Source organism: Pteropus vampyrus, unplaced genomic scaffold, assembly GCF_000151845.1.
Source record: "Pteropus vampyrus isolate Shadow unplaced genomic scaffold, Pvam_2.0 Scaffold4, whole genome shotgun sequence".
NCBI lineage: Eukaryota > Metazoa > Chordata > Mammalia > Chiroptera > Pteropodidae > Pteropus > Pteropus vampyrus.
In genome coordinates this window covers 19,050,949-19,068,985 of record NW_011888785.1, presented here as the reverse complement: position 1 = coordinate 19,068,985, position 18,037 = coordinate 19,050,949, and the positions used below count along the sequence as shown (strand labels likewise).

General features: G+C 34.8%; 1 protein-coding gene across 1 annotated transcript in view; it reads left to right on the top strand.

Annotated features, from left to right (window-relative positions):
• The window catches only part of ADAM22 (ADAM metallopeptidase domain 22), a 236,308-nt gene that overhangs the window by 206,550 nt on the left and 11,721 nt on the right, over positions 1–18,037 (top strand). Inside the window, exons 24-28 of the mRNA XM_023532581.1 lie at positions 1,000–1,017; positions 7,397–7,591; positions 9,912–10,012; positions 10,347–10,413; positions 14,954–15,040. Of these exons, the coding sequence (XP_023388349.1) occupies positions 1,000–1,017; positions 7,397–7,591; positions 9,912–10,012; positions 10,347–10,413; positions 14,954–15,040 (468 nt within the window). The remainder of the gene's footprint in view (positions 1–999; positions 1,018–7,396; positions 7,592–9,911; positions 10,013–10,346; positions 10,414–14,953; positions 15,041–18,037) is intronic.

Sequence of the window (18,037 nt, the reverse complement as noted above, 5' to 3'; positions counted from 1 at the left end):
CTCCATCTGATGGTTTCAGGAATGAAAAATAATGAGTAACTAATTAGCACATTTACCCTCATGAGCTTGTTATTAAACAAGATACTTATTGGGTGCTCAGAATAGATAGATAAAGATGCTACAGATTCGTGTGGAACTTGATTTTGATCTTGGAGGAAGGAGCCCACTACTCAGTTGCTTGGCCTTTCTAACATATCTTCAAAATATTAACATTTTTTTAAATTTAATTTAGAAAGTTAAAAATGAACTCTTTTGAGTTATACATAAAAGTCATTGGTGCCTCACTACCATACCCTCTAGAAACATTTTTAAGATTGGTTTATTTTAAAACTCATGTAATTTTATTTTAGTATATGGCCCAATAAAAAACAGAGACCAAACTTTGAGTTCAAAACGTTAAGCTTGTAAATAGTAATAACTTAGGAGGTCCATAATAGCTGTGAATTAACTCACTCTAATTTATCATAAATGACGAAATAAAATGTTCTAGTGTTCATTTATGTTCTTCTATTTTAAATTCTTAGGAAAAGCTTTAGATTAAGATATATACTATAACTAAAAAGGAATAAATTATGATTTTTATTTTTATGAAAACACAGGTAATTTATATAAGTAACTTGATTACTTAAATTTATTATTTAAATCAATATACATATCTGAAAACCTGTATTCGAAATAGGGTTGGCTTTAGAACATTGTTAAATATTTAATATGATATAATTGATATTGAGAAAAGTTACTCTTTAATAATGGAATTTTTTATGCTTTAGAAATATTTGAAAATATTGTCATTAACCCTTTGGTGTCACTTCTCCTAAAGATAAGTAAAATTTGTGTTTGTGTGACTATTTGTATTCCCCATTTTAATTCTGCAATTCAGAACCCTCTAGTGGAGACCTTTCAATAAATCCTAGTGCTTTTATATATAGTGCTTTCTTAATATACTTTCATAGGTAACTAATTCTTTTTCTTCCCCCCTCTCATCTTATCCATGAAAAGAAACTATCGAGAACAGAGGTATGTGATGAGAATAATCTGAACATGTAACTGAAAGGTTTAAATCTTATTAGCATCTTTGGAATTTATACATGCAATTATAAATCAAGTTTACTTTGTTTTTATGCTGTAGCGATTATAAACTAATCTTAATTTTTTTTATGACCTCAAAATGATCATTTTAATAGTGGTGCTGTGGAATTTATTAATTTAAAACATATCTATCATTATTTAATTTTAATGGTTCTTTCATCCAACAATACTACAATTAATAAAAGTTCTTATTTGTGTTACTTTTATGGTACTATATTTGGAAATTAATTTTTTTCCATCTAAAACAAACTTCCTCTGTTGAGGTGTCACCTTTGTTTACATTAGTTAGCTTCCCTTCATGTTTATAACACTCTTATTGCCTAATACTTTCTGAGGGGATTTATTTTTTATTTGTTACTGTTGTCATGTCAGTAACTTTCATTTGTAAGTGATAAAATTTTATGGGCACAGGTCAAGAGAACGTCCTGGCACTTGATGAGCCTGTTTAATCTCTGCATAAGGAAATATTTTTTTACCGATTAGGTAATTGCACAGGTAGTTAAAGAAATAATTTGCATAGTTGGAATCTTTGATTGTTTACTATACTTTTTTTTTAAACAAAAAGCCCATAAAGTGAGGCACCCCTTTCATCATAGCCTTAAAATCTATGTGTAAGCAACAGTGTCAAAAGGGATACAACTCATTTATGTAGTTCTGTAAAAATTGCCTATTTTTAAATAAATCTAAATTAGCCCGTATTGAGGTACACCCTTTACTTTTCACATTCACAAAATTACTAATGATATTAGCTATTGATACAAAAAAATTTTAAATATCCTAGAAATTGATAATTCAGACCAGGTCTTGTACATCATATAGTTTTGTACTCGAGATATCTTTGCAGATTCCTACTTATTTAACTTTTCCTACTGTTTTATTAAATGCCTGTGGCAGATTAGGAATAAGATGTAATAAACCTGGTGAGACTTTTTCAAGCCCCAACTACAGCTTTCAATTTTTCACAAATTAAAATTGTAAACTTTTCTCTTCCCTTCCACATTGTAATATAAAATTCCAATAAGGCTTTGGTCATAAGTGTCTACAGAATCTCTGTAAATAAGTGATGCTCACAGGGTACCACCTGAGATCCTGGTCAGTTAACATAGATATTAGAAAATATTGACCTTGCCCTGGAATAACTAACTCATTAATGGAACAACTAAAACTGAGGCAAAATTAATTGAAATTTAAAACGACTAGATTTTTTTGTGCCATGATTTGAACTCTTGTATCTTAAAACACTGGAGAAGAGTTGGAGCCTTTTAAGTTTTCTGTTGGGTAGAAGCCGATCAGTCATTTCGGAAATCTAAGTTTGGTGGCTTTCTTGAGTGAAAAGTAGAATTAGGCTAGTAAGATAAACATTGATGATTCAGCTCCATTTCCATAGGAGCTAAGGCTATAATGTAATTTAATATTGCTGACTATATAAAAAAGAAAGTAAAATATCACAAATAGGTAACATAAGCAAAACTAAAACAGTACTCTAAGACATGTTCTCACCAGGGATGCTATCCAGAATAAGGGAATTGTCTAGACTACAAAAAAATGACTGCTATGTAAAACTGTACCAATTTCCTATTCTAATTCAATGTATGGATAGGTTTAGGTAAGAAAAATTTTACATTAAGACTCTCCTATATGTACCTGATATAATTTCTTGCCTCCTAGTATTACTGAATCATTTCATCAATCTGACTACTCTTTTGGAATTTAGTTCATATTTTGAGAGTTGCTACATCTTCAGCAAACATTTATTTTATATATTTTGATTTATTTTAACACAACCTGTATTTATTTTTGTCCTTGTCCATAGCTAATAAATCTTAGGTCCGTACAATAATTCTCACAAAGGAGAAGAAACAAAGAATGGACTTTAGATCAAGAAGTTGTGAATGTATAAAAAAGGATTTTCCTTTTTGAGAATATGTGTTAGTGTTTATAGAGAAGATGGTAAGGCTAACAGACCAAAGCATGCATTAAGAAATTTACAATTTTGTAAAAATATCTGCAGATATTCAAATAAAGATGTGCCCAGTTTCAAAGAATGCCAGAAAGCAGAAATAAGAATTTTGAGTTGTCCTTGCCTTTAAATTAGGTTTTTCTTTGAGGTTCCATAATGGGAGAACCAAGCGACAAGGAATCAGAAATCCCTTTGCTCAGATGTGGTCTTGGGAAATCATTTAAACTTTCCTCAACTCTAAAATCAGATAAACTTCATAATCTGGAAAGCATTATTGTAAAAGAAGCGATCAGTATGTAGTCTCTGAAGACTTTGTGTTTCTCTGATCTTTACATGAAAGGTGGAGATGGTTGTTCTCAAAAAGGAAGGCAGCATTCATTGACATAAGCAGGGCCCACACGTACTGGTTGAGCTAGCGAAAGAGTTGATGAACATAAAGGTTGGCTTTGACACTAAATGTAAGACCATATTAAATAGGTAGCCAGTTATCAGATCCATATTAATAATGTAACGGCTCAGAAATGCCAAATTGGACATAACTTTCAAATTATTGGAGAGGTCAGGCAAGTGATTCTGTGAAAGAACCTGATAACCTTGTCAACTTTTCCTCTGGAAAACGTGTCCTCAGGGTTTTCATTATATGAAGGAATGGGTGATAGGCTTAATTGCAGGTCTGACGAAAAGATAAGGAACAAACCCATTTTTTTCTTTTTGTTTACAAATTGCTTAATGAAAAATAAAAGCCTCATCCTGGGGCAGGTGGAGGCAGAACCTCATATATGAGTGATAGCACTTTACGTCCGTCTGCCAGTGTCATATTGTGAAGGGTAGGACCATGGGACTGAGGAGCCATGGATAATTCTTATACATCATGTAGTTAGGATGGCTGTTGATCTTTTTCTTTAAAATATCCAGGAAAGAAGATCTCCATAATATTTTCAGTTGATGCCATTGTTTATATTTTAGCATAATTGCTTTTGGACTTGGCAGCTGTATACTTTATAACAAGAATTATAAATTCGAATTTTAGTTTTCAAGCAGGTTTGCAAATAATAGAATAAGAAAACGTTAATTGAACTTGCATTTATAAAACACCTATATTCAGCTGAAATATTCTCTTCCTTTATCTGAAATGAACACACATTATTATGATCAATGTGAAATAGAATAAACAGATCATATCTTACTGATCTATACCTTAAGCAGAAATCCTCTTCCCCATTTCTTTTCTCTCTCACCTGTTTTAACCACTTTATTTTCTCTTGTGAACCTCCCTCCTTCTTTTTTTTCAAACTTTCTTTAGTTTGTTTTTATATTATTTCAGTGATAGTCATACATCTGTCAGTGCGACTTGGTACACATTACACAATATTTCCTTAAAAAGTAAAGTAACAATTTCAATTATAGACAGTCCAGATACTTACAAGGCACTGGAGAAATACCTCTTTCAGCATTAAGGTTAAGACTTAATTTTTTTCATTATATTCTCATTTTGAATATGTGCAAAGATTATTGTTACACATTGCGATTCATTGGACCCTTGTAGGAAAGATCATACTTCTCTCATAACAGGGATCCTTTTTGAGAAAGAAGAATTTAATTAAATAAATTTTGGTCATTATTTAAAAATTCATGTACATGTCTAAGATATTTACATGTAATATGGGAAATATGAGGTAATTTTCCCATTATAAAACTTAGCACAGGTCAGGACACCTCATGTGGTAGTCATAGTCACTTCTAGATTCCAGAATTCGATGGAATCAGCAAAGTTGAAGAAGAAAGCCATAAAGACTAGAAAATTAAATTCAGCTTTAAAATTCAGCTTTTAAAGAGATCGTTTACTTGGTCATTTATGATTTTTTATAACAAATGATGAAATGTTATTTTTCAATCATGGGGACCTGATATTGTCTATCTCCACTAAAGGTTAAACAAGAAGAAATAGGTTTGTTCTAATATGTAATATTGAAAAAAGGGTAAATTTCTGGTTGGTGAAAGATGTTAAATATTCTTGAGATCTTTAACAAAGCGAATAATCATTAAGATTTTGCATTTACAATGTGCAGAAAGTTACAGTGTATTCTTTGTAGAATTTTAAAGAGAATGCAGAGAAGTTTCTGTATTTTGGAGACTTCACAATCTAGGTGAGAATCAAATCTTCCTGGCATGTTAAAAACAGGGCTGTGTCCCAGAAAGTCGTTGACCTTAAACTCCCTTCCAAGCCTCTCACTGAAGCCTACAGTTTATGATATGTATAGCCTTTAAGATGTTTGCACACACGTAAAAGATGACAACATATTACAGAGCAATGAAGTTGAAGAAGTGGTAAACATGCTCAGTTGCGAAAAAATACTGAGTGTTGTCTATTGTGAGAGGTGGTCCATATAAGCCTGCGCTGTCAGCTAAGTGAGGCCTTGGTGAATGCCTGAATGCCAGAACCACGTAAGAAGAAGGTAATTTGGGGGAACTGATTAGTGGGAAAAGTCAAGCGTAGTTGGAACTTATCTTTAATTTAAATTTAGCAAGGCACTTCTCATCAGCTCAGAAAGCTTTCATTAAAAGTAATAGTGACAAAAATGATTTGTTACCATAAAGATTATTGTTGGAAATGTGATGTTGATGGGATATCCTCTGGCATTCTTTTATAAATATGAGTTTGATACAAAACAGAAGTTACCTCCTTGAGGCAACATAGACAACTCTGATTTTACTGAGAACATTTTTCAAGCATTGATAGACTAATTGATAGGCAAGCCAGAAAATAATGATTGCAGAGATTAAAGCTCTCTTGCATAAAAAGATCATTTGTCCTGTTTTATTAACATTATAAATATGGGGGAATTGTTTTATTTTTTTCTATAGAATTAATGTTTTTTGTAATGTACCAGGAAAAAGAAAGATTAAAATTATGAGCTGAAGTCACTTAAGAATTAAAAATATTTTGAAGGAATATGTATCAACATACAAATCTAATGAGAAATTCAGCTTTCTTTAAAGGGGAAGAGTAGATTTAATCATACAAATTAATATATGTGCTTTATATCAGTTGAAAAATCTTTAGATTTGTGTAGAGATGTGAATATATAGGATTGAAATAATATGAGAAAGGGTATTTGGTCATTTAGAAGAATGAATGGCCAAATGTTTTGAACATTTAAAACAGTATGGTAAACTATATAAGGAAACAAACATTTGAAAGTGGCATTTTTGGGATAGACTTTAGTGTCAGCAAGTAACCATGACTAGCATGGTAACGAAAGAAAAACCAGATGGGAAAAGGAGTTAGCAAATGTGTATCTATTTAAGTACAGCTCTGTTTAAAATTCTCCATCCAACACTAGTTTATGGCACCTCCGACCATAGTACTGAATGAGACTGAATCAAATTTGAGATTCAATTGTCTGCGTGGGGGCCACGTATTGGCAAATGACCAGATTAGCTACTGAGGAAGGAGAGCTGACTAGGTGGTTTGATCTAAAGTTTTCTACCCTATTCTTTAAGAGAAGTAATAAAAATCGGTTCCAATTTTAGTTAATTCAAAATCAGAGTGAGTGAAGTCAGTAATAGGGCACATTAAATAAATTTTCCCTTGTTGAACCCCTCTACAGTGGAGATAGAGAACCAAGGTCACCCACCAAACTACCTATAAATATCCTTCTAGAGTCTCAACAAGAATTTGGTTATTTTTTTTAACTCTTCCTTCCTTTTGCTAAATTATCTTCCTTTACATATTCTACTATGCAGTTAGAGAATTATATATTTTTGACTCACCTTCGAATCTTTTTCAGTTTCTTCATATTTCTGTTAAATGAACATTGAGGTTCCAAATTGAGCAAAGAACTCTGATAAGAATTTATTTGGACTAAATTATAGAACATAGCTTAGAAATTGGTCAGTTATTTTAAGGCCAAAGTTACATTATAGAATGTTTAGAAATCATGAATAGTTTATTCACCATGGTGAAAAAAACTATGCCTTTTCTGGGCAAGGACTGTCTGCCCCAGTATATCTTCTTTGGCACTATTTTTTTTTTTTTTTAAGACAAAACTGTAGTTAACATCTCCAAGTATAAAGAAGTTACAATGAAGAACCTCATTGACTATATTTTTCCCTTGAAGCAAGGTTTTATCCATCTAGACTGAATAGACTTCAGTGATTGCATTTCTGATCTACAGTTAGAATGAATTTAACTTGTCACATTTATTAATAATCTTATGTGTTGTTATAGGTTTGATTCATGTAGATCATTATCCCTACCTCTTTTTTCCTAAGATAATATTTGTATATGTCTGTGTTCATGTGTGTGTCTTGTTTTCTGACTCTGAAATGTTTATTATGCCTTAGACAGTTACCCCAGGGAGATTATGTAAAAAAGCCTGGAGATGGTGACTCTTTTTATAGCGACATTCCTCCTGGAGTCAGCACAAACTCAGCATCTAGTTCTAAGAAGAGGTCTGCTTTTCTGTCGCATTTTCAGATTTCTACCTGTTCCATCACACATTATTCCATTAGTCAGAACATTTCATTATTTTGCAGCAGGTTTGATTACTTCTTCCTTCTTTCTTGAATGTTAAAAAATGGTATCCTTTATTCTTTGATTACTCTGCTTCAAAATGCCATATGCTCAGAACCACTTGTTTAGCAAATCAGGCCAGAAATCCAAACAAAATAAAACTAAACAAATAATAACTTTAAATATATACAGAAACCCTAGGGTTTTTCAGTCTTGCTCTTATATGGCTTAAGAAACTATATATAGTATTTTAATATTTTTTAAATGGTGAGCTTTATGTCATGTTTGGTAGTCAAAGAAAAAGGTTACTGTCATGCTTCAATAAAAGCATTTGTTAAAATAAATTTTTTAATATGAATGCTGCGTTGACTATTTTTTAATTTTAAATATATCAAAGCTAAGCTTGCTGTGAAAAAAGATCGCTTCTCTGTGAATCATATTTGAATATTATGATTTTGCCTTTTATTCCTGGAATGATTATTTCTAGACTTTGTTACTTAGAGTTTGATTGCCAAATTAATTTAAGTATATATAATGTTTGTGAATCTTATAATAGTATCGGTGGGGTTAATATATTTATGTCTTAAACTTTGATGCTGTAGTGTTGCCCCAGGATCTTAAGGTGTATAAGACCATTTAAAATCTGCATGCTTTATACCTGCTTGACGAAATAAACTGATAGAAGATATAAATAGTTGGAATGGTTTAGGAAATGAGACCTACATTCACATTGAAGGAAGTTAAAATATTCCTATGGAACAGTTTCTTTAAAATTGTTGGGAAGGGGTAATGTATAGAAAAAATAGATTTGATAGCCCCGTGCATTACTTTGGGCACAGTAAGTACTTTGTAGATTAAAAGGAAAATTGCTAGTTTATTGAGAAGAAACATGATTTTTTTTCTGGAGTTCTAAACAGAGTGAATTATCTGTAAAAATTCTATAGTGGATCTCACTCTATAAATAATCAGGAAGGATAATAGAAGGAATTAGTGAGATCTGTGAACTCTGCTTTTATGTAAGTGTCTCAAGCATGAAGGAGTGTTTTTACTCAGATAACATAGCTTAAAGCAAAAGTAAAATTATTAGTTTTTGCATAAGGAGTACAATTCAAAGGAAGACTGTTTCAAAAATTTTAGTTTTTTGATTTATTGGGGGCTTTTTGGCCAAGAGAATAAAATTTACTTAAATTCTTTCAGCATATAAATATTTTCTTGGTCAAATAATTTTAAATTAAATATCATGGTAAAGAAGTGGAGAAATCAGTGGATTCCAGGAAAATTTCTGTTGTCCTTTTGTACAAAATAGGAATCATTCTGTATTTAGCAAAGGATGTTCAAAAAGTTTTTATATATATATTAAATTAATATATAATTATGCTGAGTTTCATTTAGTTTCATTCATCAGTAGAAGTTTCCTTTTAAAACCGTCATTATTAGCAGTTAACTGGGATGATACATGGAAAAGATGTTAAGCATAGTGCTATTTTTTAAAATACCTCAAGAAGAGCTTAAAATATTGATTTGAATAATATCCAGATTTTAGCAAGATCTCAATGAGTTATGACTTTTAAGCAGTTAAAAATGGTATCAAATTATGTGACTCCTAAGTTTATATAGTTGTTAAAATACTTTTCTTATGTGGTACAAGGTAGGTATGTAAATTTCACTTCTTGTAGACAATTCACTGTAAGATGGCAGGACACAAATAGCAGAGGGCTTAATGGTACATGGGCTTTGTGAGTGACACTTCCATGATAAACATCATACAGTTCAGTTATTGGACAGTTAACTAACAGTACTACATTTGGGGAAGACTTATTTGTGGGAAAAATGCCTATTCTCAGAAAATAATTTTATTGTTTAAGAAAACCTTAATATTATTCTGATAAAGGTTTGCAAGTTTCAATAGAGGAAATCTTAATGAAACCTCTCAGAAGTCTGTGTTCTCATAATATTTGAATGGAAACCATTGCTTTACAATTAAGAAACATCTATGGTGGGACCCCATTATAACTCTACTGCTTGGGTTATATACCTGAAGTATGTAGTGAATTTGCTATAAGAAGTTGTGTTTCGGGGAATGTAATTGGCTTGTGCTGGATCATGATACTTTTCAATTTTAACTATTGTAATGGGGTGCCACTGTATTTGACTTTTCTTAAATTGAATGTTGCGTAATTCTGCCTTCTTCACGAAGACTTTCATGTTCTCTTCATTCTTTCATTTCAGATTTTTTTCTTTCTTGATTTATTTAACACACAGCAATGCTTAGAAATTTTGCTTACTGATTTCGAAACATTCATTTGATTATATTTTTGAACAATATATATACATTTTCAATTTCAGGTCTAATGGACTCTCTCATTCTTGGAGTGAAAGGATCCCAGACACAAAACATATTTCAGACATTTGTGAAAATGGGAGACCTCGAAGTAACTCCTGGCAAGGTATAAGGTGGCATTCTGAATCCAACTGTTCACAGAACCCAAGTTCTATATTTTATGGTCCCTGGTTCTAAGCACTTGTTCTTCTCTGTAAGCTCTTTAGCTCTTCTTCTCCCAACAGAGAAGAGGGCACTTATTATGAGCCAATTCTTTTTTCTTGGATGGGGAATGATGGGATTTGATAGCACCAGTGTGCTAGACACAGTGAGAAGGCCGTACAGAGCTATAAAGCCCTGTGTTCTGGGTTGTGAATTACATCCACTTGAAATACCATGTTGTTAAATATATGGCGATTATTTATTTATATTCAAATCTAGCTATAAACCATCTTTTTCAGGTAACCTGGGAGGCAACAGAAAGAAAATCAGAGGCAAAAGATTTAGACCTCGGTCTAATTCAACTGAGTAAGTCTGAACCTCTAATGGAAAAAGGCATTTCTGAGGTCCCGTGCAGTTTAGTGAAAAGTTAATTAACTGGATCGTCAAAGAACTATAAACCATGCCTCAGGTCTTGGTTGTGTCTTTTTAATTTTTTTTTTTTTTTGCAGTTTTAAAATTAACCATGGCTTTTCTCTTTTACGTAGGCATCTCCGCAACTGTGCCCATACCAATAATCACTGATAGTGGGGTCTCACCCTCCCCGCAGGCTTTTTCCTCCAGTAACCTGCCATTGTGGTGTCTTGGTTCCGTTTGAAGGGAATTTTGATAACATTCCTTTCTTCTCATCACCGGGGGTCCAGCCATTTCAGAGGGGTCACCCTTCCTCTCCCCAATACTCTCACAGCCTAGAAGCATCGGGGGGAACCCCCACCGTACTGGAGCATGCTCCTGCTCACAGTGTGGAACCACCGCTCTGGGGGCCTCATGGCTGTAATCTAAGCATTCTCTCAGACTAATGGAGTTAGTTTCTCTTTTAGATTTTCCTTCTGAGGACATTTTTAAAAGGGCATTTACCTGAACTTGCTCTTTAACGGAATCATTGTCACTAAATGCGAAACACTCCATTTTGAATGATAGCCACACATTTTCTTTTAACTGGGAATGGGGTCTGAAGTTACATTTAAGTTTATAATATAATGAGGTGAACACCCCATGTTTGTTTGTTTCTCCACTTAATGAAGTACAAGCGAAACCAAGCTTCCTTAAACCTTTATCTCTCATCATGGAATAAAACACACCCTTGCTATCCTTTTGGACTTTGCCACCTGGTTTTAATTAATCACACTTTTTTGACCCTAAATTTTTATCTAAATTTTTTTTTTTTTTTTTTTTTTTTTTTTTACTGATATCTCACTGCAGTGCTAGTTATTATTCCCAGGATCTCTATTGCTTCTTTATGCCTTAATTCTTAAAAATTCTGAATAGCAGGTATTTGTTAACTGCTTGTCAGAAACTTATGTTAGCTTCTCCATCATATACCTGCCTTTTTCAGTCCAGGACAATAACATTGCCCTGAAATTTGGACCTTCCTGCTGATGGTATTGTCTTGTAAGTGACTTGTCAAAGTTTACTAGAGGATATTTTACCATAGAAACAATAGATAGGTTCAAGTAATACCATTGCATGGTCCAGAATGGCATCATAGAACTCCATCATAAATAACTAATCTGGTAGAGTTTATCTTATAAATTCCCAAAGCATGTGGATGCTTTAGGACTCATTGTGGATAAACTCTTCTTGGAATGTTGTTTGATTTGTTTTGCATGAGGTCACCTGGTAAGAGCTCCTTAGCTTATCTCAGTTGCTTACAAGAGTATAGATAAAACTGCCAAATGTTCTTCAGAACTTCCTTTGTGTACTGTTTAGTATTCTAACAGTATTTCCTATAACAAGGCTTTGAAAACTCCTAAGTGAAGGGAAAAAGATCTAACATTATATTAAAGCTATGAGTTTAGGACCCGAAGAATACTTGGTGTCTAGCAAAATCCATAACAATATTTTCTAGAGTAATCACTTATTTTTTAATTTTCTATAAATTCCCACTTATATCATGTGATAAATATTGTGATACTACACATAGTCCTTGAGAAATCTCACCCGTGAGATAATTAAGTTATAATAGTTAATAAGATATCATAGTGGAATCATCTTTATGAAGAGTTATTAAGAACTTTTCATATTTGGGTTACATGACTCATGTTACCTAAACGGAGCCAAGTCTGTGAAGCTTACCACCGTTCTCACATTCTCACATACCTATTGTACAGGCACTATATATATATATATTTTTTTTTTCTTAAAAGGAATTCTAATAGCATATCAAGAATTATATTAACAGTTTTTTTTTTATATTTTTCATGTTTGTTAAATAATCTCATTTGTTTATGATATAACGTCATTTGTATGACTCTATGAGGAGCAGAAAGACCATGGACAAACATCTTTTTTATTTTTTAGATTAAGAGATATTATTAGGTCCATTATTTCAACGTTCCTTTTAGTATCTCATCATCCCACAGGATGATGAAACATTGGGACACAAAACATGCACCACAAATGCATATTCTGCTAATTAACAACATTAAATGTCCTTGTTTAATGTATTGTTTTCACACTCAAAGCTTTTGCATCTTCCTCATTGTTGTACATGATGTAAAAAAGGTTTTGGCTTAGACTTTGTATTATATATTGTGTTTTTACAGGAGGGAGCCCCAAGCACCTGAGCCTGGGCACTCCCTCGCCCAGACAGTCCCATCCCAAGGCATAAGCCCAGGGGGCTCTGACAGCCCCCAGACAGGGAGTCTGGATCACAGGTCAGTCTCCACCTGCCCCTTCATTCTGGGCTGTCACTTAATCTCCAAGTCCCTTCCGTGGCTGAGAACAGGGTCATTTAATGTCTGACTGACCCCCAGCGTTTGCTTAGAGGTGGTCCTGGTCCAGCCAGCACCAGCCAATTTTCTTCTGCCTTTCCATCCTGGAGAACACAAAGAGCTCTCCTACCCTGTCTAATGCATTTTTTTTTTTTTTTTTTGCATGTTGCGCTACAAGCCAAGTCAAGCCACATAGGCAGGTATATAGCTGTTTGATAAAGTTCCATCACTTCAGCCATCACAGCCTAGAGATATTAGGAAGCCCACTGTGAAGACACTTTTCACGGGCAGATCCCCAGAAGGAACAACAATTGAGAGCTCTCTTCAGTGACCTCTAGTAAAGTGACCACAGCCTTCTGAAACGCTCCCTGAGACGGAGGAAAAGGTCCATCACATGCAAGTCAAGCCATTTGGCTGTAGGTTTCATGGAACAGCCATGACACCAGTCCTTTGAGCTTCTAAAATGTTGAGCTTCTAAAAAGTGAAAGGAATTCATGTCTCCTCCTGGAAGTGGCCAACCGCCTGTGGGTGATTCAGTTTGCTGTGTGGCTGTGTTTCACCTGTAACAGCTGCATGGGCTTTTTCTATGGTTCCCCAGGCCAGAGTGTTCACTAGTCTTCATCTGTGGCTGCACTTGCTTTTTGACTTATTATTTTTGTTCAGAGTCGCAGTGGAAATCTTTATGCAACTTTCAATTGGCTATCTCTGTGAAAAGCACAAGTTGGCAATGATTGTGGTTAAAGGCCAAACTAGTGCGAGTTGTTCTTGAGTCAGGGGACCCTGTCTTAGCAAAAATGGTCTTATAAGCATGAAAAGACCCCAATCCTTCTCCCAGGAGGGAACTTCATGATCTTATTTTTTGCTATACATTGGTTATAGCTAAAAACAAGGGAAAGGACTATGGAAAAATAATCAGATTTGTTTATCTAACTGTGGAAATGTCTTCTTGACTTAAATGTATTTACAAACTAAAACTAAATATGGAAGAAAGAAGCAAACTTTAACCACAAACGAAGAGTGTATTTTATAATTTCCCTTGGTTTGTTGCCAAATAACTTTAAAAGTTTTATAGAGCTTGGATCTTCATTGTCTATAGTGTCTGTAGAAGTTACTTTTTAAATGAGAAAACTCACTTAACCTCCAAATTCTTTCAAGACTAAATTTGTTGAAACTGTATTTTACATGGGCAAATTCTAAGGGGATGTACTTTGGGTTGGCTCCCAGGGTAAAAAGTCAAAGAAAATTCTGAAACAAAATAAAACAAAACAAAAACAAAACTTGCACTCCCAATTTTAATGCTTTTAAATTTTTCCTTTGTGCAGTAATTCTGACAGAGACTTTGCCCGATCCATAAGGGAAATGCTAATTAAGACCATTACTATCCATTGATGGTTACTCACAAGGTGATCAGACTCTCAGAAGGCAACCTCTGTGTGCTGTTTCCTAATGAAAACGGAAATACTTTAGTCTGGAGTGTATCAAGAGGAGGAAGGAGCATTGCAGCTGCACCATAATTACTCAACCCAGCTTCAAGCTGCATTTGGACCATACTTAATGCGTGTTGGGTCTCCAGGATTAGAAGACTGGGTGCTTTTCTCCTCCTTATAGAGCCATTTGGAGCACCGTTCTTGTTAATTCCAGCTTGGGATCTGGTATCAGGAGAAAGAGGCCATGTAAAGTCTTTCTTTGAAGGGTTCTTGGGGTGTTATATGCCCAAACATCAGGTTGGAAATGCAGCCATCTGAATATTCTCAGAAAGCACCATTACGTTATCATTTGAAAACCAAAGAACCAAATGAGAGGTGGCCTGGAAAATGCCACTTTGGAGGTGGGTTAATGGAACTGCCAATAGTGTTATGATTGAAAGAGAACTTCTGAGTCACTTTGGGAAACCACTGGAAAGGCTTTCCTGAAATGTGGAACACATTTTAGAATGCCTTGAGCCTTGTTGTAGCTGAGTTTATTCTCATGTGATTGTTACAGACTGCCTCATAATCACCCAACATCTATCCTGGTTTATTTGCCATAGTCACTTGCATTTGGAGGGTGAAGAACATCCTTGCTAAGCTTGTGCTGTGTATTTTCAGATTTCTATCTTGTTCTGCTTTCTTTGTTCCTTCCATTGCTTTCTGCAGGTATTTAAATCCATGGTTCAAAAGAGACTATAATGTAGCTAAGTGGGTAGAAGATGTGAATAAAAACACTGAAGGACCATACTTTAGGTATTTTATAAATTAATTTTATATCCTTTTCAAACTCTCCCAGCACATACAAATACTGTAGTGTGACTGGCTCTCTATCTTGTATCTCCCAATACAAGTTCCCAGAGGTGGAAAAGGGTCCCTGTTTCTTTGCTGCCTTTTGATCTCTTTTTTTGGCTTCGTGAGCAAGTCTAGTTCTTTTCTGAATGTTTCAAATGAAGCCATTTGAAAGGGTTGCCATTTAGTGCATGTCTCTATCACTATCTTGAGCTTTTTAGTAGCTTTCTCTTCATTTTATGCTACGTCGTGTTCTTTGGGCATGAAACATACTTTCCACTAATAAAGAAGCACTATTAACCTGAGCAATTTAATTTCTAGAATTTAGTAGTTCCATAGTGCATTTTTCCTACTTACTCCCTTAAGAGTGCATAGTACATATGAAAATATGAGAACTCAAAGGAAAACATGAGGAGAAACTAAATGCAATGTAGTGGAATTTTACTTCGAGTAACAACTGTGATTTGATGTAATTCAAAAGTTATTGAGAGAATATTGACCACATGAGCATGTATGGAATGAGTTTAGGCTTTATTTGTTCAGTACAACCATTTGCTGCCAGAGAAGGGCTGTGCTGATAAGTGTTTTACAGATTTGCAACAGAGCATCTAAGGAATTTTTTATTCCAATAAAAATGTTGCCTAACACTTCACATAGAACAGGAAGTAGATTGGAAATGTTCCTGATTCAGAAAAAAGCAGACAGGGTGTCTGTGCATTTCAGAATCTAGTGAATTTACTCAATTCACTGCAGCTCTGTGTAACATTAGAGGTCAGCGAGAATTTCCAAGAGCTCTTAAAGGCATTTTTTCACTCTTTATAATACCAACGTGATTTCCTAGAAATAAATATTCACTTTCTATCTGACTACTTTGTGACAACTAATGTAAAGAAGAAATATAGACTCAACTGCTACCTCTTCTGAATACAACAATAAGCTTTCAGATTATTTATTGCCATGACTTGGGTCAACATTTAACGAATATAAAAATATGTATGTGTATTTAACTCTCAGCACCCATATAAGGTGGACTTTCTCTTCCTGTGTACCATTTAGTTTAGAAATGTACAGTTTGAGAAAATGATTAGACTTACCTGCATTTTAATTTGATTCATACATTTGCATATGCCCCAAGGAAAGCATAACCCCTGCCTGCTCACAAAAAAATATATCCTGCTTTTATACCCCACCTTTCCCTCCTGCCCTGTCCCTCCGCTTCTACCACTTTCCCAATGAACCTCATATACATACACTCACATTCAAACATCCCACCCTCACCTGTAGCTCCCAAGATGGCCAACGTCAGGAAGACAGGTAAGATGGTTTTCAGTGTTATTTGGAATCTTGGCTCACCTGCAGTTCTATTTCTCCTTTCTGTCTTCCTCAGGCTTGTGGGCAGATTGTAATTGGTATCAGCCATAGAACCAAAACAAAATGACTTTGGTCCCTTATGGGCTAGGGCTTTTATGCCTAAATGGACTTAGCATTTTTGCAGCAACAATTTATGAAATGGTACCCCGGAAGAGTTGATTCACCTCCCCTGGGTGAGCTGAGTAGTTTATGTGGCTCCTAGAGAAGAGTTCACATTTGTTAAAATCAGCACCCAGGTCTGCCCAGAAGCTGCATGACTAAACGCAATTTGGATGGGGAAATGCTTTAGCACCCCTGGTTGCACGTGCAAAGCTGCAAGGGCAATTTTAGAAGGTTCCTTTATCTCCTCTTTTAATATTAGATGTGGGTTCCTACAATGGATAGTCACATTAAGAATTAATTATTAAAAATCCATATTTATGTTTAGAGGCTAGATAGAATTCAGAGGAGGGTTATAAGTTATGTCATGTTGGGGTTGTTAAGAGTTACATTGGTCAGACTTGAAAATCAATACAGAATTTCTGTGCAAGTGGTGAATAAGTGAGATACCTTAGGGGTTTTAACACAATGATTCTAATGCAACAGAGAGAATTTTACCCACTCTCCATCTAAGCAAGCCTCCCATAAGAGGCCCAAAGTGCATCCACACCTTGGCCTGTGCTTAAGCTTGGGTCTACTTCCTCTGTCAGGTCATTTAGGATTACTTCTCTTGCCAAATCCATCAATGAGGGCAAAGTTCACTTTATCAATCATCTGTGTAGTGTGAGGTTTGTAGCGTCCTTATCAAAATACGATGGGGACTTTGTGACTGTAGCAAACTGGTCCAAAATCCAGCCCAGCATTTAAAATATAGTATCCACATCACTAAGAAGAGCAAAGCAAATGCCAAAAGGCTTCGACCTATCAGAGTGCCTCGGTCGTGCTCCCTTGCCCCATTCTCATATAACAGTAGTCACTCAAGTTGTTGGCATATGTTCGGGACATCAGGAGGGAGCGGGTGGGGTTGGAGCAAGAGCATTCTCTCCCAACATCTAGATCCTTGGGGCAGTTCCATTGGTGACAGAGCTTTACAAGCTCTTAGAAGCTCCTTACTCTTGGGTTTTATTGAATTGATTACTCACTTCATCAGTGGTTTTTGAGTCCACTTCCATGACCTTATAGAAAATGCAGTAACTCTGAAAGGAAACTATTAATAATAATGGTCATGTATTGATTGCCTACTATGTACCTTTATTTCTCACAACATTATGAGATGTAGGCATTCTTATTTCTTTTCTATAAATGGAGGAAACTGAGGCACAAAGAATAACAAGGTAGTGTGGCTAGTGTCAGAACCAGAATTACGAACCCGGCTCTATCTGACCCCAAAAACTGTTCCCTTTCCATTTCACTGTAATTACATAAAAGTAGCAGGGTGGATATTGATTACTTACAAGCTATCCGAGGAGACTTTATAAATCTGGATTAGGCTACTATAAAATTTGCATATAAACACAGCCAAATGAATAAGAGGTGGTCCTGTGTCCCATGTATGTGACTGGCCTGGTTTTAGCTTGTTCTAGGGGGCAAAACTTAACTGAGATTGGCCTT